Genomic DNA, 23,972 nt, shown 5'->3' on the forward strand with positions numbered 1-23,972 from the left:
AGTCTGCTTTCAATAGCATCTTAATATAATTGTATTTATTTTTATTTTTATGTTTCATTGAAACAGCAAATGGTTTCAGTACTTTTAAAAGGAAACAGTGATATTTCCTGGGAATGTGTTTATACTTTTTCCTCTTGTTAATATGATATTAGGCTTAAATTTGAATTTTAATCACAGTGATTTTCCTCAAAGCTTTGTTAGGACCTAAGCATTTCTTCATCTGAGGGCAAACTATGTCTGAAATAGTGAAAATATTTTTGTCTATAATATTTTTCATAATGATGGAAAAACCTGATTTATTATTTATTTTATAGCAATGAGTTCTTTCATATAATATCATGGCATGCTATCATCATTTGAGTTATTTTATAATTTGATAAAATAATATGAAAATTTATTATTGTTGGAATTAAAGAACTTATTTTGAGTTTTCATTCTCTTTAAGACACCCTGTTTATATGCTTTTGGTTACCTTTGAAAGGTCCAACATCTGTACAAAAAGACACAAACCAAGTTCTTAGTGCAAAGGAGATTTCTTTGCCCTAGGGGGACAGAGGGCGGGGAATAAAAGGCAGGAGATAGAGAATGAGGGAGAAGGGGAAAGGAACAAGGGAGAAGGGAAGGGGTATTAGCTCAGTAGGGACAAAAGAATGCTTTTGGATAGAGAGGAGACAGGCATGGCCCATAGTCAATAACCGATTATGAAGGTAAAACCCTGTGTTAGGATGAGGGCCAATGCATGTTGATTGGACAGATTAATTAGGGCAACCCAAAGGGGGCTTTTGATTGCTGGACTTTAATATTTGGATAGCTGGACCTTAGTAGTCAGCCACAGGGGAAATAAAGGACTAGACCTCGGTGGCTAGCTATCAGAAGCGATCTAATTATTTTTAGCGAGGAAGAGGGGACGGGGAAGAGCAAAGTCTACCAGAGCCATGTTTGTGATGCTCGGGCCTGGCAAGACCTTCGCTGACTTTCCTAAGGTTGTAACTACAGGCCCGGTGCGTGTTTCCTGAGGTTGTAACTACAGGCCTGGCACATGTTTAGCATGCCTGGCATCCTCTAGGCCATGGCATTTTGGGAAATAAAAATGAAGAAGAAAAGATCAACTTAGTCCTTTTTCTACCTCCATATTTCATTTAAGGGATTAAGAGATTTATTCAGCTATCTCCAGGTTTATCACTTCTAAGACTTTATTTCATGTTTAAACTAAATATGCATCTCCTCCAATCGAGAGTGTGTCTGCACTGTGGTCCTTTGATGTCTTTGGATGTTTGTGTCTATTAGATCTAGTATTCAGTCCTCATAATGTCTGTATATGTTCCTTCTTTATAATTAACTGGTCATAATGGTTTAAGATATTCAGAAGGACAGGGAAAGTAACAACTGTATAACTTGGTCTTCTTGGCATCAAATGCTCTTTCTGGCTATTGGTTAACTCTCTTACTTTGTTCAGATTTTTACAGCTGGGCATGTGATTGTATCTTTTACCTAAAGTGACTGATTTCAGTCTTCTGCTATATGTCTGTCTGTATCTATCTATCTATCTATCTATCTATCTATCTATCTATCTATTATCTATCTATCTATCATTTATCTTCCATCTAGCTATGCATTCTCTATTCACCTGTCTCGGTGATTGTGATTTTTTTCATAAATCTAGGGTCAGAATTTCCTGTTACTCCAGCTTTGTTCTCTTCTTACTGTCTTGGGGTGGTATTAATTATGTCTCTGTAGCCTCAGCTATTCTGAAGTTTTATCATGTTACCCATCAGTCCCAGGGTGTCCCAGTTTCATAATATAGTCTCCTATCCTCAGTGTGGGTTCACAGCTTTCTGTCTCCTATCATGCTCCATGTCCCCTCCCTAGGGTCTCTGTACCATCTTGGTTAATGAAATGTCCCCTGAACGTTCTTAGGAACATAGTCACACCATTGCATTTTCCAGTCTTAAATGGTAGAATCATGCTAACATAAACATTTCCATCTTTTGATTCTCCTCTCTGCTTTATGCATCACTGTCTGTCCGGGCTTCCATGAGTTATTCCCAGTGGTCCTGCCAGAATGCTAAACTGCATTTCACAGGCAATGAATAATTAGGCAGCCTTTACCCAGGTCATCTAGAGTCCAGGCAGATAGCATCCTTTAGTATCTGCTGGTAGATAAGACCAGATGTTTTTCTGGTCATCAAGAGTCAAGGAGGAGATGTAAGAGTGGATAGGAAATGGATGGGATCAGGATGCCTGATGTAAAACCTACAAAGGATCAATTAAAAAAATACTCCTGACCAAAAAGGTCCATACCCAGATGGATTCAGTACAGAATGATACCAGACATTAAAAAAATGACTGATGCCTCAAACAAAACAAACTAAACAGAGGTGCCTCTATTCCCCACTAGGAGTAGCAGCTCTGTTTAGGGGAGTTTATCTCAGTATCAATGCCATTTTTCGTTACAGCTCTAACAGGATCCTGACCTTTGCATTGGTTTGGCTTATCTGAAACTTTAGTTTTATTTGAAATTCTTTCATTCATTTGATTAAAGTCTTATTGGTCTGTAGCTCTGCTCTCCCTCTGACTTGAAGGAAAAACGCCCTTTAGTCAAGGTCAGAGAGACCATTGGCAGTCAGACTTTGTGCTCTGTTGGTGATGGATCTTTCTAAATCTGTCATCTAAAAATTTTCAGTGTATCTATTTGGCATTCAGCAGCTGCCATCCAGGTCCCAGTTTTTATAATCATGATTTTTCCCGTAACTATGAAATGAAGGAAATACTGAATGATGCATGCATGTGCTTTTATGTATAGCGTGATTTATTGACAAAACCCTCTGTTACTGTGATAAAATAATATGAAAAGGCAACTTAAAGGAGACAGGGTTTATTTTGGCTTCAGGGTTACCCTAGCAGTGGGAGCCAGTGTCACGTTGTCCGGAGACAGAGTGTGATGAGGGGTTCTGTCCTCCTCCTACAGTTCTCTTCCTCCTTTCTACAGGTTCATAAGGCTTACAGTCTTCTCACTTCGGTCAACCTAACCTGGGTAATCCAGAGGCTTGTGCCCCGTCGGTTCTAGATGCTGTCAAGTTGGCAATTGTAGCAACCGCAGGGCATGATGGGAGGCAGGGGAGGGAGAGGAGCTCAGGAAGCATTTGGTCTCAGGTACAGACTTACTCTGACAGAGCCTGGCTGAGTGTGTATGGGGGAGACATACGTTTGTAAGGATGAGTCTTGAGTATAGTACAAGACAGGGTTTTCTCTTTGGAAGCAAGGGTTTTAAGATCCGGTATTGCCATATCTGAGGACCCCGGGGCTCTATATTGTATCTGGGGTGGGAATGGGAGTTGTGCTTAGAAGTGAAGGAAGATTTTTGTTATTATTTTCACCCTGTTACTTGGAAGAAAGTGCTTACAGAAGCTAGGGGAGGATTTTGTAAGCCAGATAGTCTGAATAGCACACCAGCAGTGTCTATGAGAAGGAGAAAAAGTTACATTCTTCTTAGAATAAAAATACTCAACTATCAGTGAATTTTAGTGGAACAAGACTAACAATACTTAAAAATTATTATTGTACATGCACAATATGTGTGTGTATCTGTATGCGTGTCTGTCTGTGTGTTCATGTGTGTCTGTATATGTGTAAGAGCGTGTGTGTCTGTGTGTGTGTCTGCATATGTGTGAGTGTGTGTGTGTGTACACGAGTGCACAAGAGCGTGTCTGTGTGGGTGGGGCTGGTTCTCTTCTCACCTTAACATGGTTCGGGGACTGAGCTGAGGTCTGTAGGTTTGTGTGGCAGGCACCCTCACTTCTTGAGCTGTCTGTCTCACTGGCTAAGAAATCTTAATATAGCATAAGAATTAGCTCTTTTGTCTAGAGAGGCAGGGACAGACGTATTTCACTGATTAGTTTGTGATAAAAACCTCATCTTAATGTATTTGCAAAGAGCTTTATTAAAGAAGATTGATTTAGGAAAACTCACTGAATGGGCTGCACACACAAATATGGAAATTTGGAATATCCTATCTAACAAAGTGTTAACATTTTTACTCACTTTTATTTAATTCCAAGAATTGTTTCTTAGAGATGGACATAACATTTCCCATACAATACTTACTGTTCTGATGTAGTCACTTGATTTTATATTATGACAGAACACAATGGAGAAATTTCTAAGACTGTACCTAAATTTGTTTCCAGGAAAGAGAATGAAATGGCATTCTACTTTTATGAAAAGCAATTTTATGAAACAGGCATTTAGTTTCAAAAGGTAACACATACTTTGTATTGATGTTAACTGTCAAACGCTCCCACTCCAAGCCACTCACGATGGGAAGTGTTGGCAGCTCGGTAGATTTCCTACTGCCTGTGCTCTGTTTGGAATCCAGTTTCAGAGCATGCTAAGCACACTACCTTGGAGGAGGGATCATCTTCCAGGGTGGCTTCCAGGAGCCATTTAATTCTCCAGTGAATGCCAAAGACCAGAGCTTGCCCTCAGGAGAGGATTAAGAGCACGGGGGCATCCTCCTTTCTCCTTGTCTTTTGGGATTACTTGTTGCACGACAATGGCTTTCTGCTTCTGTGCTATAGTTTTGTTTTCCCCTGTGCTTCTTGGGAGCAGGGTGAAGACATAGATTTGGAGTTTGGTAGGTAAGTCATGTATTTTTAATTTGAGTGGTTGCAATGTTCTGTGTGTGCTCTGCTGCACATGACCATTTTTATCTGAAAGTATTCTTAGGATCATCTCCATCTCTATATTTTCTTCTTAATGAGCTCTCTGTTACCAGGGAAGACAACTCATTCACGAGTATAATGTACTTCTTTTTTATGTTAACTCTATGTTATCTTTGATGTTAATGTTAAGGAACACCTAGATACTTCGTTACAATTTGGGAAACATAGTTTTAAAGCTCTTACTTAAACTTTCACATCATTCATATGTTTATGTTTTTACATTTAGATATAATGGGTAAGTTGCTTACAGAACAGCTTCCGATATTCCTTAAGCTTTACCTCATCATGCAGAAAAGAACAAAGCAGAAATGAGAATTGCCCCATGGCAGTCAAATACTAGTTTCCTTCTTGGTATTTTGTTAGAGATGGAGAAGTTGACTTTAAAATGGCTCTGGGTTTCTGTTAATGTGTAGTATATATTTTAACTTGGGCTGTTTATTTCTTGTATTATAGATCATTGGCCATAAAGTCACTCAATAATTTTGATAATTGAAATATTCAAAATCTTCCTGGGGATGGGAATGGAGATTGGGTGGGGGACTGGAGGGGTCTGGTGGGGAGGGATGGGGAGGAGGGGAGGGAGAGGGAGCTGTGATTGACATGTAAAATAAGCTTGTTTCTAACTTAAAATAAAGGAAGAAAAAAGAAATATTCAAAATCTTGATTCAATATTAAAATTATGATAACGCTGTGGAAGTGTCTCTTGAGTACACAAACAGACTTCATCATCTGAGAAAAATTGTGTAATAGAGTTCCCTTTTTTGTAGTTCAAACTTAGGAATTTCAAATATGTTATTCAATATTTCTTTTTCATGTTCTAAAAACAGTTGGTTTCAGTGTTTTATCATTGATAGCTGTGACCAGATTGTGTTTATAGAGGTGTATGTCTGCATATATTTCTTCAGACAACACTGGAAACGCAAAAATTTCACTGAAGGATAACCTTTATTTTTCTTCTTCTTAAAAACAGAATATCACCTGCAGTGGAAATGGGATTTTACTTGCATTGTGATTGCATTTGTGTGTGTATTATTGTACCACACAGATAGATAGAACACGGAAATATAACTGCATTTAAAGGAAAATCTTTATGGTGCGGTTTACCATTTCAAAGAATCCTCCAGTCTCCCTCCCCAACACCACTCAAACCGGAAACAGCTGTACTGCTGTCCTACAGTGCCCCGGCTGCCTGTGGTACTCTGGCACGCAGAGCTCCTCTACTTCATTGTCTCTATTCTCCCTTGTTCTAGGATGAGGTAGACTCTTAGGATGTTACCTGTCCCCTAACATGTTATTTTAGAGCAAAGAAGAAGCAGCTTGGACAGTAAGGCCATGGTTTCAAACCCCAGCAAGGCCGGGCCCTTGTTCTCTGAGGGGAACTGGCCCAGAATGACCCAGTCAGCAACAGCAGGAAGAGTGTGCTGTGCACATAGCGTCCACGGCTCCGAAGACTGTGAGCTAATCTCAGCGATGCATTTAAAAATGGCCTTCTTTAGTTCTTAAAGTAGAACCAGATCATATATTTGTAACTCACATGTACATTTCCAAGATACAATTACAGGCAAGTTTAACTCAATTTCTGTTTCAACGGATTTGTTGAATAGGAACTAAAACTTTTGTATGGGCATTATAAAACAGGACACGGCTGGGCGGTGGTGGCACACGCCTTTAATCCCAGCACTTGGGAGGCAGAGGCAGGCAGATCTCTGTGAGTTCGAGGCCAGGCTGGACCAATAGCCTCCAAAACAATACAGAGAAACCCTGTCTCGTAAAAACCAAAGTAAATAAATAAATAAATAAAATAAAATAAAACAGGACACGATGCGTCTACTTTACTTACTTGATATTTACTTGGAACTGAGTAATTTGTTAAAAACAGGTTCGTGTGGCATGAAAAGATCAGAGATAGAAGAGTGTAGTCTTGGCAGTTTGTACCTATTCTACTTATGATGAACACGGCAGATATCTAGTGCTGATTAAATACTTTCATTTGCTGTTGGATTTGCCGTCTTTAAGACCTTGTTTCTTCACATAGACATCTAGTTTCCCTCTCAACGTTTTTTCAAAGTTAGTTCCCTTTTTGTCATTGGTGTATAGTGGAAACCTTTACTGACAGTGTGTTAAGCTTTGGTATTTTCCCCTACGGACTGTGAATCCTCTTCTTTAAAGTGTGGTGATGAGCGAGAGCTTGTAGATGGATACATAAGCTCTCATGCAGGAAAGTCTATGAATTATCAAAGTCTGGAGCGGAAATCAGATAAGTCATTTATTAATGAGTCCGTTTCTGCTTACAGGCATATGCGACATCCAGTGGAGATTCTGTGGGCGGTGACAATGCCTCTAAACTTTTCACTAAACCATTTCCTTTTTTTTCTTCTTTTTGAGTGTACGTGTGCACATGTATGTAGGAGTATATGTGCACATGTCAGTATATGAGTGTGGAGGCTGGGAGTTGATGCTATGTCAGATGTCTTTTGAGACAGGCTCTCTCGATGAGCCTGTAGCTACACTTGGTGGCCAGCAAGCTCCCCTGGTCCCTTTCTCTCCCTCAGCAGAGCTGGGGTTGTAGGTGGGCACCACCGAGTCTGGCTCTTCAGCTGGTGCAATAGATCACGCTCAGGTGCTCACGCTTACGCCACAAGCCCTTCACGGGCCGAGCTGTTAACCCACAGACACAACACTGGTAATTTGTGATGCTTCCTATCATTTGCATAGAATCACACTCAGTTGTTTTTATTTTTTGTCATTACTGTCATGCAGTTTTTAGTATTTGTTAATATGTATTGTATCTTATGTAGTTTAGCATTTAGAGAATAGCTTCAAGAATGGTTTTCTCCCTTTCGTCTCACGGCCCTTTTTAGTTTCATAACACACACACACACACACACACACACACACACACACACACACACACACGAGAGAGAGAGAGAGAGAGAGAATGTGTAGCATTTGCTTTTCTGAGTGTTGTTTATTTTTTATCAGTTGAAAATACGTCAAATTCTAAGAAAATTATGTTCCTAATTTTAGGTTGTTAATTTTATGAGTTCTAGGGAAGGTCTCCCCTCTGTATGCTCATTCTCTGAATAGCGCAACTGTTGTTGAGATTTCTGAAACTTGTCTACTGAGCTACTTGGGAGGCCATTGACCTGGAGAGTTCTTGTACGAAGCAGAGTTCTTGTACGAAGTTTGGGAAGCCCCGAGTAACCAAATCCTGAGTGGGTGTGCGTTTCGTCCTGGGCATGGCCTTGCTAGGGTTCCTGAATGCTTCCGACTGACCCATTGGGACAATGTCAAAACCATTACCTCCATGGACACACTCAAGAGAAACGGCAAAGCTTTCCTTGGGAGCTGGAGTTTTTATGCACAACTCATCAGCATGTACGCAGATGAGCAACCATCTACTGTGTGCTCACAGCCTGAGGTTGCCTGCCTGCAGAGCCTCCTATTGAGATTAGCTGACCCCTCTCCTGGCAGGGTAGGTGATAACAAGGTTGAGGTTCCAGGTGGTGGTGGTGGTGTTTAGAGAGCATCCCATGATCCTGTCTTCTCTGTTTGTGTGTCTGTCTTTTCATTCTCTTATTACCCTTAGTCACGGAGCCAGGACATCATAATCCACACGGGACACTGCGAATTATCTTTACAGACGGTGTTATAGCTGTACAAATAGGGTGTCTGTCGCCTAGTCACTTGTTCGGGTTTGTCTGAACTGCTTTCAGTATCGCCACCATGGTTACAGCCGCGCGGTAAAAATACAAACAGTCCATGATGCTCTTTATCATGCGTGTGAACTCACCGCACTGATACCTGCTACAGACTTAGTCTTCTAGGGCGACACAGCGCTCATGTTGACAAGCCTTATTACTGAAGACACACGACTGCCTTCTAAGACTAACTTCTTCAGGATCTACAGTGCATACAGTTTTCTAAGAAGGTTTTATTTTCCCACGTGGTTCTTTAAGGGAGACGTGTAACCACTGTTAGTTTTTCCTCCCTTGTTTGTGTCAGGTTCTGTGTATTTGACCAGAGTATTCATTCCATTCTTCTGCCTGACTTTGCATTTGAAATGTCTTGTTTGGATCATTGGAATAATAGACCTCATCTTCCTTACCCTAAGTTTGTTCATGTGTCGTCACCATGCTTTGATCAGAGACATCTGCTAAGCCGCCTACAGAATATCAACACTGAATGTGCTTGCTTGACCCTGGCTTCTCTGGCCGCCTCTGAATTTTCTTCTGATGCTCCATTTCCACCTTCCTTGTTTTCTGCTTTTATGTTTCACGTTCTTTGTGTAGGGAAACAGAGCATGAACAATTCCAATTTCTGAAGTGATGTAAGAGAGGTTTCTGTGTAATTTAAAAATCTAGGAAAGCTTCACACAGACTCAGTTATGGAATCTGCTGATAGCCTTTCTGTATAATTTAAAAATCTAGGAAAGCTTCACACACACTCAGTTACGGAATCTGCTGATAGCCACTCTTAGTTGTTTTGTGTTGTTTTTCTCTTAAGTCTCAGGGGAAGCGCTAAGCAAAGCCTGGAACCCCTCATTGTTTGCCTGGTGCCGTTGCATCGAATATTGAATTCTGAAAACCCCATTCACAGAATTTCCCTCCCAGCCTCTAGTGTGTTCTGACCCCAGAAGTGCACTTGGAGTCTGTGCTGTGCAGCTTGGGGTGGGGAGAGGGGGGCGACATTCCAAGCCGCTTGGGGAGGTGCAGGCTTTGGAAATTAAAACTGTATGTGTCCCCCCTCCTCTCACACTTAGTTCTTTTGATAAATCAGCTTAACCCTATAGCCACCCGTGAGTGATAGGCAATTCCGAAGGCGGCGAGAGAAAAGAAGCAAATACATAAGGGTACCCCCAGTTTACCGCGCAGAAAACTTGTGCACAAATCTCATAGGCCAAGCATGAGGCTTTCATGCTACTGAATGGGAAAACCACCAGCTCGAGAGAACATTGTGGACACCAAATGCGCGTGATAGGGAATCATTTTTTGTACTTTCTTTCTCCCTTCCCAGTGACTGTCCTCCTGTTAAATGCCAGGCTGTTTCAGATAATTCGTGTGACCAATCTTTTTTAAATGTCATAGTTAGATGGCTTAAGTGGCTAAAGACATGAAAACAGGCAGTTTAGCTGGGACCACCTGCCCGGGCGACACTGTTGACATGTGTAATTGGGTGGTCAGGCTCGGCCTCCTTGAGAAACCAGAGCTTAGCGAAGACTTGAAGATTGCCTCTAAGCCAGGGCTGCTGTAAGCCCAGCGCTCTGTGTCTTAGCGTGGTATAATCAGGGTGGGAAGTTAAGCCAGCCCAGGCGACACAGTGAAGCCCTACCTGACTTTGCCTAAAGAAGAGATTGAGAAAGGCGGGTGGAAGGAATAGCCAGGAGGAGGAAGCTTTGACATCTATCTAGCAATTGGGATGCTAGTGACATTTTCTAGGCTTCGAAATTTGGAAGACGCTTTGAGGAAACTAGCTGTTTTATTTGATGTGAACTGTTGAGTCCATCTGGCTGTGTTTTCTCACTAGTTAACATCCTCTTGGAAAATAATTATCTTGATTTTTTTTATTCCTTTGTTTTGGAAGATTCTACAGGTCTTTATTAGGCATCTTACAGGTCTTTAAAAAGTTACTGTTGCCAGGTGTGGTGGCACACACTTAATTCCAGCACTAGGGAGGCAGAGGCAGGATGATCTCTGTGAGTTCAGCTTGGTATCCACACTGAGTTCCAGGACCTCCAGGATTATGTAGAGATACCCTGCCACAGAAACCAAAACAAACAAAACCAAAACAAGAGAAAAAGAGAGCCTCTCTATTATCTCTATTTACCCTCCCTCAATGCTTCTAAGACCTAACCTAATTCTAGAAGAAAACACTGTAGGGGAATAATGCACAAATGATTGACTTGTGCTACCACAGATTCCTAGACTGTTTCTAAACCCGATGACTGGGAGACTGTTGATTAACATAACTCCCGTCTCTTTGCTCATACCTCAAACTTTGCCTGTTTGTATATTATAGAAGTTCTTTGGAGCTGGCCTGTGGTGGTGCACGCCTTTAATCCCAGCACTCGGGAGGCAGAGGCAGGAGGATCTCTGTGAGTTCAAGGCCAGCCTGGTCTACAGAGTGAGTTCCAGGACAGCTTCTAAAACAATACAGAGAAAACCTGTCTAAAAAAACCAAATAAATAGATAGATAGATAAATACAAGCTATTTGAAATGATTTATGTGCAATTTTTCAAAAGTATAACGTTAACTTTTAGCTAATTGACTGCAAGCAAACTGTTTTTGTCTTTATTTTCAGAGGGTAAACGATTTTAGGCAATGAGATGGAGATGTTTAGATTATAAATTAAATGATCAAAATTGGATTTATACTCAGTGTTCAGCAAGTTCTTAGTTTGCAGAGCACTGTTTTTTTCTTTTTCCTAATGACTTTCCTTTAAACTTCATTTTTACATTTTTTTTGGGGGGTGGACATTTTCTTTAAATTGAAAAACTTAATTAAATATTGAAAATAATTCTATCATTTTAAAGGGAGTGTGATTCATGTAAGGGAAAGTGGTTCATACATTTGTAAAGCTGCCAGTTTTAAGTATAGTGACCAGAAATGCCTTGGATCCGGATTGTGTGTGGTTGGGTATTGGGAGGCAGTAATCAGCTAAGTACCGTAATCCTTCTTAGAGGGCATTCTTACTTGACCTGTAGCTATACACAGTCGCACAGTGACAGCATTGAAACAGACTTTCATTAATATGCCCACCACGCAAGCGTCTTCACGTCCTCCTCGAGTGAAGGCTGGAGTTTTGTGCTAAAATGATTGCAAGCCAAGAGCCCTTCAAACCATCTGATTAAGGATGGCTCCTATGATTCTGCGAGGGTTAGAAGGATTAAGAGAGAGCAGTGCCTGGCGTAATGTTGATGTGTTTCCATCAGCGTGAGGCCTCTTTCCCGACAGATGTGCATTGGTTGAACAAAGGTAAAAATAAAAATGCTAAATATTCATTGTGACGTGTAAAAATTTTTTCGTGCTTTTTACAAATATAAATTGATTTGTTAAGCTCTTAGAAAAGGAATTATAGGCATGGGACGTATATATTGCATGTTACACACGATCATAGATTGGGTTAAATTCATGATGTACTATAGCTTAAGAGCTTTGAATTTTGACTTTGCAATGCTTAATCTAAACTGTGTAGTTAGCATTATATACTTGTATTCATGAAGTAGTCATCTTTGCAATATACATGTTTCACAAAATGTTTAAAAAGATGGAGGTGTCGTTTCAGATTTTGAGTCTTGGAATGTCACCACTATAGTTTTTCATTTTTTTAAAATGACAGTTATTAAATGTAAAAAGGTAGTGGTTTCTTTTCTGATTTTTTAAAATGTTATTCAATATATTTTATTTATAAAATGGTTGTCCTTAAATAATCTTTACCAATAAGATATTTATTGGAGTAGGTATGTAGTGCTAAATTGTATTAATATAAATTTCAGACATACAGAATGACATGTCACTGACATTCTTAAGTTTCATATATCATTAGTTAGGAGTCAGAAATATACAAACATTAAGGCTCATCTTTTCATGTGTTCTCTCATTGTCCTTTTACATGTTTTCAAATGTCTACTGCTCTATTTTCAGAGATTTGGCATTAATTGGTAAATATAGTCAGTATTACAGTGGTATCGTTAACACACAAACCATTTAAGAAAGTCGAGGGGAATTATAATGACACTAGGAAGAAATTCACATGCAATATATAAACTGAAATTGTCTCTGGAATATTAGAAAAGTAACTTAAATTTAGAAAAAGTTATTTTGGTGGGATTTTCTCATTAATCAACATGATTTTGTAGACATGAAGTTTTATAATAGTTGATATGTTTTCTTACTCAAATTATTTTGCATAGTCAGATATACATTTATAATAGAACATCTGGTGCACTATAGAAACAGATTATTTAGAAACAGACTGGAACGTTAGTCTACCTGACTAGAAAATCTAAGCAATGACAGAAATGCTACATAGTAAGATAGTTAGATGCAGGATCTTCCAAGTGTTTTTTCTATTAATGGGTTCCTGTTTAATATGGTCAAAGAGAAAAAGGACTTAACCATATAGGTTTAATAAAGAGAAGTAGCAGAGTAGAAATAAAGGGAATTTAAGTGTGTGCTGGTATTGTTATATCAGGAATAAACAGAATGCAAAAGAGAAAACTTTATGGTACTGTCTAGTGTCCCATATATTCTGTTAGCAAAAAGGTGTACCTTTGACTTGTGACTCTCAGTTCCTCAGAATCTTTGAATGACTATTCAGGACTTCCTAGGAGAATTGCTTTGAATTATGACTTATGGGTTGAATATTATTAAATACTTTTTTATCCTTTTAGAGAAATGTACACATTATCATTTATTTTGCTTGTAATTCCCCCCCCCCCAGAAAATCACAAAGACTAAAGTTTATTTTATAAGATATTATGCAGGCTGGACACCAATATACAGAATAGACATTTGAATTGTAATGGAGTTTCTTTCATTCTTGAAATGCAGTCGTTTCTTAGAGCGTAGATGTTTTAAAATTTAAGCAACAGGGCAGGCGTTGGTGATGCACACCTTTAATCCCAGCACTCGGGAGGCAGAGGCAGGAGGATCTCTGATTTTGAGACCAGCCTGTTCTACAGAGTGAGTCCTAGGACAGTCTCCAAAGCAATACAGAGAAACCCTGTCTCGAAAAACCAAAAAAGAATTTAAGAGACAGTGTGTATGAAATGATTCATGATGTACTTGGTAGATATTTGCTTGTCACAAAATTAATATGTCAGAGTAACTGATAATAGATTATTTTCAAGAATGTTACAGTGGAATGTCACCTGGATTTTGGTAGTGTTTTAATATACTAAAGTATACCGTACTTCAAGTTTTTATTTTAAGGAACGGTATCAATAATCCTCCCAATTTCGGATTTTAACCACTATTCCACTTTACTAAGTCCAGTGGAAGTGAACATGCGTACCATAGGTGCTTAAGGCACGTTTCATAGTCTTCAACAGAGTGATTGCTACTTTAATACTGAGTTTATGTTTCCTATAGAATAATTATAAAACCACACTCAGATGCTTTAGCCAGGGACTGTATGTTAATGATCTTTCTTCTGGAACTGAATTCTATAAAGGGAGGTAAATTTTCTTGTTTGTAGTTAGAATCCTCTATTAAGAAGACTATTTACTCTCTACCTATTTTCAAAACTTTCATGTTGTCTTTTTAATACTTTTGTAACACTAAGCATAATTTGTTAATATTCTACCAGAAATCCTTAATACTTCAAGCTTTCATTTAAACAGATTAACTTGATGAAGCTTTGGTGACCATTCTGCGTCTTATAATTGGGAATAAAAATGTTGCATTCATTTATGTGTTCCTTATTGATAATTCAGTGTGCAACATCAGCACTTACCCAATAATTTCTGCTTGTTGAAATAATCTCAGTCAAAGTGTATAAATCATGCCTCTTTTTGTGAAAATACGGACTCTCCAAGATTAGGTGTAATAAGTATAACTAAGCATTGCAGACCCAGTGGCTACAGTGTGACATACGCTTATCATACCAGGTTTTTTCCCCTTAGTCATTTGTATAAAAACAATGCCCAAAGTAAAGTGAGTGTTCTATAGCATGTACTTGCATGACACGTGTGTGCACACACAGACACGCATACACACACGGTGTCGTATAGGCCAATATTGTAGTATTTTTAAGCTATATCTTTCGCAAGAAGAAAGAGAAAACGATGGACCCAAGTGTACCCATCCACGTACCCAAGTGTACCCATCCACCTGGGGATGAATCAGTGAAGTGTAAACTCGCTTAGATGTCATCTCATAGTCTTTTTCTTTGGTTTCTAGGAAAAGAAGTCCATCATTGTCCAGGGATCAAAACCGCGCATACGACCGGAGTGAAGAGAGAGAGGAGTATTCGCAGTATGTCCCTTCGGATAGCACAATGCCGAGGTCTCCGTCAGACTATGCAGACCGACGGCCTCAGCGTGAGCCCCAGTTCTACGAAGAACCGGAGCACTTAAGTTACAGGGATCCTAGCAGGAGAGGCCACAGACACTCCAAAGAGTATATGGTGGACGACGAGGACGCGGAGAGCAGGGAGGACTATGAAAGGCAGAGGCGGGAGGAGGAGTACCAGGCCCGCTACCGGAGCGATCCCAACTTGGCCCGGTACCCGGTCAAGCCGCAGCCCTACGAAGAGCAAATGCGGATCCACGCCGAGGTGTCCCGAGCGCGGCACGAGAGGAGGCACAGCGACGTGTCCTTGGCCAACGCCGAGCTGGAGGACTCCAGGCTTCCTCTGCTGAGGATGGAGCGGCCATCCCGGCAGAGGTCGGCGTCGGAGCGGAGGGCAGCGATGGAGAGCCAGCGGTCCTACTCCATGGAGAGAACTCGAGAGGCCCCGGGGCCAAGCCCGTACCCTCCCAGGGCCGCGGGTCACAGCCCCCCGACCCCGCGCAGGAGCCCCGTACCCGGGGACAGACTGGACGCCCGGCGCGCGGACCCCGTGCGCAAACAGCACCACTTAGACCCCGGCTCGGCCGTGCGCAAGAGCAAACGGGAGAAGATGGAAACCATGCTCAGGAACGACTCCCTGAGCTCCGACCAGTCCGAGTCCGTGAGGCCCCCGCCGCCGAAGCCTCACAAGTCCAAGAAAGGAGGTAAAATGCGCCAGGTTTCCCTGAGCAGCTCCGAGGAGGAACTGGCGTCCACGCCCGAGTACACGAGTTGTGACGATGTTGAGATTGAGAGCGAGAGTGTCAGCGAGAAAGGTAAGCTCTGCCGCACACCCACCCTGCAAGCCTGACATGGGCCCCATTGCCACCTGCACTGAAGCATCTTACGGTGCTGGCCATGTGTGACATCCCACACTATAGAATAGAGTGCCTCGCTATCCTTGCATTCAAAAAGCCGTTAAAAAAAAGCTTTCTTGATTTCCGAAGGCTTCCTTGGATTATTAGATGGCACACATGAATTTATTAGTTCTAGTTTGAGAAGTAGCAGTTTGAATTTCTTTATAAAAGCAGGAATGTTTTTACGATAGAATACTCGAAGCATTGTACAAGGTATTTTAAAGAATGAAATGCAGCCGGGCGTTGGTGGCGCAGGCTTTTAATCCCAGCACTCGGGAGGCAGAGGCAGGCGGATCTCTGTGAGTTCGAGGCCAGCCTGGCCTACAGAGCGAGTTCCAGGACAGGCTCCAAAGCTACAGAGAAACCCTGTCTCAAAAAACCAAAACCAAAACAAAACAAAAGAATGAAATGCCACCATATTCCCTTCCTAAAAGAGAACGGCTGTTACACTTAGGTTTTAGACCTTTTACTCTGAATGTTGAGTTTTCAGATTGGTAAATTGAGTATCACACTGTAAATAACATCATATCTTTTTCAATTCGTATATAATTTTATTTTCAAGTCATTTCATATGCTTTAGAAATTTAAGTGAGTGCACTTTGTTCTATCACATGGATATATCATGCACTAAATATTTATTTATTTATTTAAGGAATAGACATCTCTTCTAAATGCCATATAAATGATATCGTCATGGTCTTCTTTATGTAGATTTTTTTGCTACTTGTCTGAGTGTGTGCGTGAATGCGTGTGAGTGTGTGTGTGCGTGCGTGCATGTGTGTATTTTGGGTTTTATAGCTTTAATTGATATTTAGAGATGCTTTCCAGAAAGGTTCTTAGCACCCCCTGTGTTATTTTCACATGTGCTTGGGCTTCTCATTTCATAGCACCACATTTCTGTCCACTGAATCGGCCACCGAGTACCGTATCCCGTTATCTGAATCTTATAATTTTACTGTGGTGAGCCATCTCTTCGCCCTCTTACTCTTGTCCACTTCCTTCTGCAATCCACCAGTTTCCTCTCATCACTTTGTTAGAGTTGTTTTGGATACTGGGGTTTGTGTCTAATTATCTGTTTGTCAAAGTTGTTTCCTGTTTGGATGTTTGTCTATTAATCTCCTTTGATCATTTGGGGATACAGCTACAGTTGAGTTTTCTTTGTTGACATTTTTTACATCATGCCCATCCTTAGACATTCTTTAGTCATCTCCAAATCTGCTAAATAATTAGATTTGTATGTTCTCCTTTAAATTATTTTTAACCATTAACTTTTTTTCCTGGAATTTATTTTGACATATGGTCAAGTATAGGAGATTGGTGAATATCTAACATGAGTTCCTCATGTTAGCTTCTGGTTCTCCTTCTCAGTTCTGTCATAATATTTAGTAGATAGTCCTTTTCGTTTTTTAAGAAGAATCAACACTAATAAGCAGAGGAATCCATGAAGTCGTAGAAAATTAATATAATGATTGTATACTGTAGCATAAATAATTGGTTAGAAAATACAAATCAAAAGTAGTTCTTATCTAAAACTAAAAGTCAGACAATGTAATTAAAAATAATTATCAAGACATGGTGGTACTTGCTGGAAATGTGGTAAATTTTTCCTCCTAACAAAGGAAGATAAGAAGAGAGGTTCTTTCCTATTACTATTTAGGAAGACTAAATACTGTAATGAAATGTACCAAACAGTGTCGTGAAGTTAGTAATAGTCATGGTTTCAATTGGGTTCTTACCGTGCCCTATTTTATAACGCTAGCAGCTACAGAACAATAGCTAAGAAGTGTGAGGGAAAAGTCCCTTGGCCAGCTACTAACAAAGTAAAAATGATTGCTAGACCAGTGGATTTAATGTAGTATACTAAAGCATCACTAATAATAATATCTAAAAGCACTATTGTAGAAAAGAGGTCATTGGGAAATGCATGTGCCATTAAAAACTAAGTTACAATCTTATTTCATAATTTTTACTTAAAATTGTGAGCTATGAGAAAATTGAGTTAATAGAAATGCAACTTCTGAAAGAAACTGTAGGTCTCCATCAGTTTTATTAAGGAATATGTAGAAATTTTATTTCCTTAAGAAACGGTCTTTAAGTATATTTACTAATAACAATTTTCCACATTTGGTAGGGTATATATTTTGATGCTAATATATCAAAAGCTAACAGTTATTCTTGGTGGTTTGGTTTCTATCCTGTCTGGTTGATAATTTGCTCATCCTTTGCTAAAATAATGCCTCCGTTTCCCGACCAAGAATCTATCTTAACAAAAGTGACAGAGATGCCTCACTGTGATGCCCGGAAGATTTCCGTGTGATGGCATTGTAGTGCTCTTTGTCCTAAGTTCTGAAGGAAGGACATTAAAATCTCCCATAAATTACCTATGTGTTTGTTAAACTCATTCACGACACTGTTAAAGCACAGGTTCAACAGGCATCTAGTATAGGAAGAAACTTCGTATCACTCACATCTGTGCTCTCTTCTAACTTGAGTCCTAGGACCTACTCTAGTCCAGGGTCCTACTTATCCCCTACATAGTAATTTGTTTTACAAAGTGCAGTTTCTGCTAACAGGCACTTCACAGGCACAATCACACTCTCAAGTTTGGTGGAAGACTATAAACTGTAATTTTCCTGTTGGATAGTTCTTCTATATTAGAGCAGTAATAAGGAATGGTAGCTGTTGAGACTAGAAATTTCTGGGAAGATGCTTGTATCCTATCTTAATGTTACATCATTATGATAACCATTTTATGTTTCAGAAAGTATCAGATGTAGAAGTAAGCAATTTACGAACATAATCCAACATTGTAGTTCATGGTCTTGCTTGGTGTTCAACTAGTGCATGACATTTCCCCTTAATAATTAGAAGAATTTTATTAGCAGCCTCTGAACACACTTTTTTCTTAGACATTTTTTGTGGAGATGTCATTCTGATGAGAATCAGTGCCATTTTAAAAGATAATCATCCTTTTGTTTTGTCACCCTCGCCTGAGTAATTCCAGAAAGTGTGTTTTACATTGTAGCTAGTTTCTTCATTGCTTTTTTTTTCTGTTTCTCCTCATTTTTTAAACATATCAACTCGCAGATCTTTGCAAAGCAAATTTGGGCCAAGTAGTATAATTTAAAAATTTGTAATCTAATAATGTATATGTAGTGTAACCTCTATCATTGCAGAAAGCTTCTTGAAAGCCTTAGTATGTGAGTATCTATTACATAGAAGATATTTCTTTCTGTTTTCATGATAAAGATTCATTGATTTTGATTTTCTTTTAAATTTGCTTTCCTTTTGGCTGGTCTTTTTTCATTTTCCTCCTAGACTTTATTAATACATAGATTCTTTCAACATTAATTCACTACTTAGGTTAGACTACACTATTGTAATACATAGAATTTCATTCATATTTCGACTCAGTGTCATTTTGCTCATCTTATTTCGTTAGGTGATGTGAATAATTATAGCCAGTCAGTGATTTTTTATTATTTTAAAGAAAAAGGGATGTTTAAGAGAAAATACACCCATTACTCAGTCTAAGGTTCAATCTTGGGTGTGTTAGTCAGTGAGTACATAGTCTTGTTCTGCTTTTCAGAACATTCTGGGCTGGGGCTGGAGAGATGCTTAGCAGTTCTTGGAGAGGACCTGAGTCAGTTTTCATCACCATGTGGTGATGTGACTCACAGCCATTTGTAAATCCAGTTCTAGGTCATCTGATGCCGTCTTCTGGCCTCTACTGCAACCTGGCACACACATGGTGCACATACATGTCTGTTCAGGCAAGACAACCATGTACATTAAATAAAAGAAAATAAATGAATCTAAAACACTTAGGTTTAAGTCCTTATCTATAAATCTGTGGATAAGAATAATAGCTTTTTTTGTAATTTGGTTATTGAAGAAATCAGACAAAACTGTCCAAACACACGCAAATGATAAGTATTTATCTGATCGCTTTTAGATTGCTTTATTTCATGTTCTGTAGTCGTCAAGAATTCTACAAGGTGATTCTCCAGCATTTTGAATGAAAATGTAATTGTGGTTATGTGGATTTTGTTGATTTCACCTCTTCCAGGATCTGCCCTGTGTTAAGCCTCTTCACTGCTGTTTAAGAAGGATACAATGTTTTTTAATTGGTGAGGTGTACTTTTGAGATATAATTCAATGCCTCAATAAATGTAAAGCATCTATTTCTCATTTTTCTGCCAAGAACTTTTTCCGTGCCTATTATTTAGAAGGTGTTGGATTGGACCCAGTCGAGAAAGTAGAGGTAAATAGCATTCTTTCTCACCTCAAGAAATTAAGAATGAAATTACTAGATAAATAGACGTCTTAGGAGTCATTGATTCTATACATCGATTCCCCCCATACACCATTTGTCTCACAGCACTCATTTATTAGTTTAGTGTGGTATGTTGATTTGATCATCTACCCTATTTGTGTTCATCTAGGCAATCACAAAGTGATTGAGATACATCCTTAAATGCTGATGCCATAGTGTCTCTGGATTTAGCTTTTAATGTTATTCTCAAAGTTTGCAATGTTTTTCATAAACTTTATAATGCATTTTTTGCTTTGTTATTTTTATTTTCGTCTTTAATTATCACCATTGATAGTTGGGCCTAGACAATTATGTGTGTGTGTTTTTTTTAAAAATATTTCCTTATGCAATGTAGTGCGTTTCATAGTATCTCTAGCCTCTGCCCCCTAGGTGCCAATAACATTCCAGTCCACTTATGACAGCCACAAATATGCTTAGATGCTGCCAACCACCCTTTATGGAACGGAATCTGTGCCCTCAATCCCCACCTCCCTTATTTCTCTCTCTCCTTATTGACGTGGTCACAACTGATAATTTTTCTTTAAATTAAAAAAGGTGGAACAGAGCAGAAAATATTGGACAGTTTCACAGATAAGGATAGTGCTTCTGTGACACTCTTGTTGTATGTGTTTGTGTATGTGTGTGAATACATATGTGTGAGCATACTCTGTAGTCTAACTGTGAAAATACATGGCCATCCCATGATTCTGCAAGGAATTGTTCTACGATACCCTTTATTCAGACACCCAGCTATGCAAATATTTAAGTTCTCTTTCTAAAATGACAGCATTTGCATTCACTGTCAGGATATCTCCACCTGTTAGAACCATGGTCACTGTCTGTCACGCTAGCTACCTCCCATGTTAGAGCTGTGAGAGTTACTTGCTGCTGCTCTCACGTAGACCTAGAGTCAGGTTTAGGAGTGGAGTTTGACTTCTCATTGAAGTATTGTAGATACTGTGCTTCAATAAATTTATTTTAATCATAATGTGGCATGTTTCCAACCTCATTATGCACGTGTATCACTAATCATGTCCCTGCCTGCATAAGGACATCCTTTGAAGCAGTCATGCTCAGTGTGAGCTGGCTTTCTTTTTTTTCCCAGGGTTTAATGATGCTGATTTTTACATGGTTGTTAAAGGCCTGTTTTTGGTTTACCTGAAAATTGAGTAAAGAGTAGCTTAGCAAATTCAAGAATTCATGCTTATGGTAGTTTCCTAAGCCATAAATTGCAAAATGCTTGTTTTAATTATTAGTTTTTTTAATGTAAGCAAAATATACTAAACCTTTTTTTAAAAACTAGTGTTAATAAAGGTGGAAAGATTATATTCTTTGGAGACAAAGCCCCTTTTAGAGGAATGCAAGTATTTTTAAGCATGCAAGCCAAATTCACAAAGTGTTGACTTGTCCCAGTTTAGGTGTCATTATCAATTGTGAAATCTATCCTCTTGCGTAGTCCTTAGTGGAATGAATATATTCATATTCACAAGCACAGGCTGCTAAAAAGTGAATATGTATCAGTGAATTGAAGAGAATTGTAATTTATGGTACTTGAGATACCTGTAAAGGATTCCAAACCACATGGCCTCAAAGCCATTTGTGGAAGTTTTAAGAATGAGGCTTTTCCATGTCTGGGTAGCTATTTTCTCAAGACGTACTAAGGAGAAATACTTTTAAAAAATCAAAGATTCATTGCCATATGTGTTAACTTTGTTGTCAAATAATTTTATGCTAAGCACTTTTATCAGTTGTAGTATTCGTCCTGGACTTTGACTTTCGAATAAATAGGACTCAAACATACTGAAGCTACATAGATATGCTTAATTATGCTGTCCTTTTATTAGGCAGCATCATGAAGTCACTGTATCATGTGTTTTTAAAGTAGATGTGAAGTCAAGCACAGATGTCTATTATAAAACTCCCTTATTTCCCCCCCCCGTTTTTCCAGGCAGAGTTTCACTCTATAGACCTGGGTGGCCTTAAACTCACAAAAAACTGCCTGCCTCTGTCTCCTGACTGCTGGGAGTAAAGGTGTGCGCCACCATTGCCTGGCATGAAACTTCTTTTAAAATGTGATTTTAGCGTGTTTGCTTTTTGCCTGCATGTATATCTGTTCAACACATGCATGTATGGTGGGTGCTGAAACCAGAAAAGGGCATGGCTTCTTTGGACTGGAGTCACAGACAGTTGTGAGCACCACGTGGGTGCTGGGAATCAAACCCACATCCTCTGGAAGAGCAGCCAGTGCTCTCAACTGCCGGGTCCTCTCTCCCGCCCCCAAAATATACTTCTTGACATTAAGTGCTTGTCATTGTTCTTGGTAGCATTTCTTCCATTGTAATGACATATAACGCAGTGCCACTCTCCTTAGGTGTTGGTCACAATTCCTGAAGGCAGCTTGCAGGTCCTTCCCATATGGGCTGTCCATTATAGCTACTTACACAGTAAGCCAGCAAACAGATTATCTACAAGCAAGGTGAATAGAAGCTTGATGATGTTGAGTGATGTCCTGACACCTCAGGAGCAAATCACAGGTCCCATAGAAAGAGGAAGACCATGAAACGGGAACAGGAAGTCCACCTTACAGCCTTTCCTCTGCCCACATTCCAGCAGCCTGGGAGCAATACCATGGTTTACAGTTAGAAAGCCATTACCTTGTACAGTATCTCCTGTAGGGAATTATTTATTAATGGGTTTATGTGGGAATTCCCCTACAGAGATGTTTTAGCATCAATTCTCAAAAGGTTGTGTCTGGGAGACATCATCAGAGGTGTCCGTGTTTCAGACAAGTGTGTGAAAACTATGTTGTGTGTCTTTGCTGTCTGAGAAAGAAGGGCCCAGCTCTGCACTCAAGGAATCTAATTCAACACTCTTACTTGGCAGTTTTCCAGTGCTGTTTTACCTGGGACCCTGCAAATTAATGATCCCTTAGCATTTTACAGAACCTGTGTTTAACGGAACATATGTTAGGGAATTATACCATTTATCCCGAGAAATTGGAGAGAATAAACCACCAGTGTGGGGACTAGGAGGGAAAATAGGACATTTTTACTTTTACTCATAGTGAAGATGATAATACCATCGACCCTGATATTACCTATAATTTGTGAAGAATCTTTATGATTGTTACCCTATTTCAGCCTCTCTCAACAATCTGCAAGATACAGCAATCAATTTCCTTTCAAATATATGAGAAAAGGAGACCCACTGTCTTTAGTGAACGATGGAGTCACGTCAGTACTTGAACATTTGTGTTCTGGCCCCAGACATGAAACATGCCATAACATGCTGTGATTTATTAAAAAAAAAAAACTGATGACGCTAAGGAATGCCTTAAGTTTAAACACCTTTATTAACCTAATAAAAACTAACGATATAGTATTTGAATAAGCTCCTAGCATTCTAGATAAAATAATCACCTTTCTATTGATGTTTAAAGTACAAATATACAATCGGTTTAGTTAGTATTGAAGAAAGTTTTACTTTAAGATCCGAATCTTTTGATGACTTATAGCCAGATCATCCTATTTAATGATGTTGTTTTACACTAACAGAATGATTGAGACTGATTCGGAATTTGGTGTGCTTTAATGTAACTTCCAAACAGAAGCATCGATCCTCCCTCCAGCTTGTTGATAGAACTGCCTTTTCATCCAACACTTCCAGTAACAGGACGACAGCTGTCTAAAAGGCCGCGGACCTTAGCTTATCTTTCCATTGAGGCAATCGTGGATCTGGAGGGAGTTGTTAGCACAGAACAGTGAGAGCATATGTGCCCTTGGCTAGTTTTCTCCCGTGTCTACACCTTGCATCCAAAGAAAGAAACAGATAGTAAAGCTGTGTGTGTCTGCAGAGCCTTCCTCTTTTTTACATCAGGGATATGTCCCGAGATACCAGTGGGCTCCTGTATCCACAGGCAGTATCTAACTCTACATTATACCATTTATCATTATATGCACACTTATAGAGTTTAATACGTAAATTTAGTAAAACAAGAAGTTAGTAATCATAGCAGCTAATAATAAA

At 39.4% G+C, this 23,972-nt stretch overlaps 1 protein-coding gene across 49 annotated transcripts in view; it reads left to right on the plus strand.

Annotated features, from left to right (window-relative positions):
• The window catches only part of Rims2 (regulating synaptic membrane exocytosis 2), a 394,972-nt gene that overhangs the window by 151,744 nt on the left and 219,256 nt on the right, over positions 1 to 23,972 (plus strand). For 46 of the 49 annotated variants that reach the window (XM_040730506.1, XM_040730510.1, XM_040730524.1 and 43 more), the window contains one exon: positions 14,625 to 15,550. In XM_040730506.1, the coding sequence (XP_040586440.1) occupies positions 14,625 to 15,550 (926 nt within the window). Of the gene's footprint in view, positions 1 to 14,624; positions 15,551 to 19,835; positions 19,896 to 23,972 lie in introns of all 49 variants that reach the window. The other 3 variants (XM_040730513.1, XM_040730519.1, XM_040730556.1) reach the window with 1 other exon arrangement.

The sequence above is a fragment of the Mesocricetus auratus genome, unplaced genomic scaffold (genome assembly GCF_017639785.1).
Source record: "Mesocricetus auratus isolate SY011 unplaced genomic scaffold, BCM_Maur_2.0 Super-Scaffold_100023, whole genome shotgun sequence".
Lineage (NCBI taxonomy): Eukaryota > Metazoa > Chordata > Mammalia > Rodentia > Cricetidae > Mesocricetus > Mesocricetus auratus.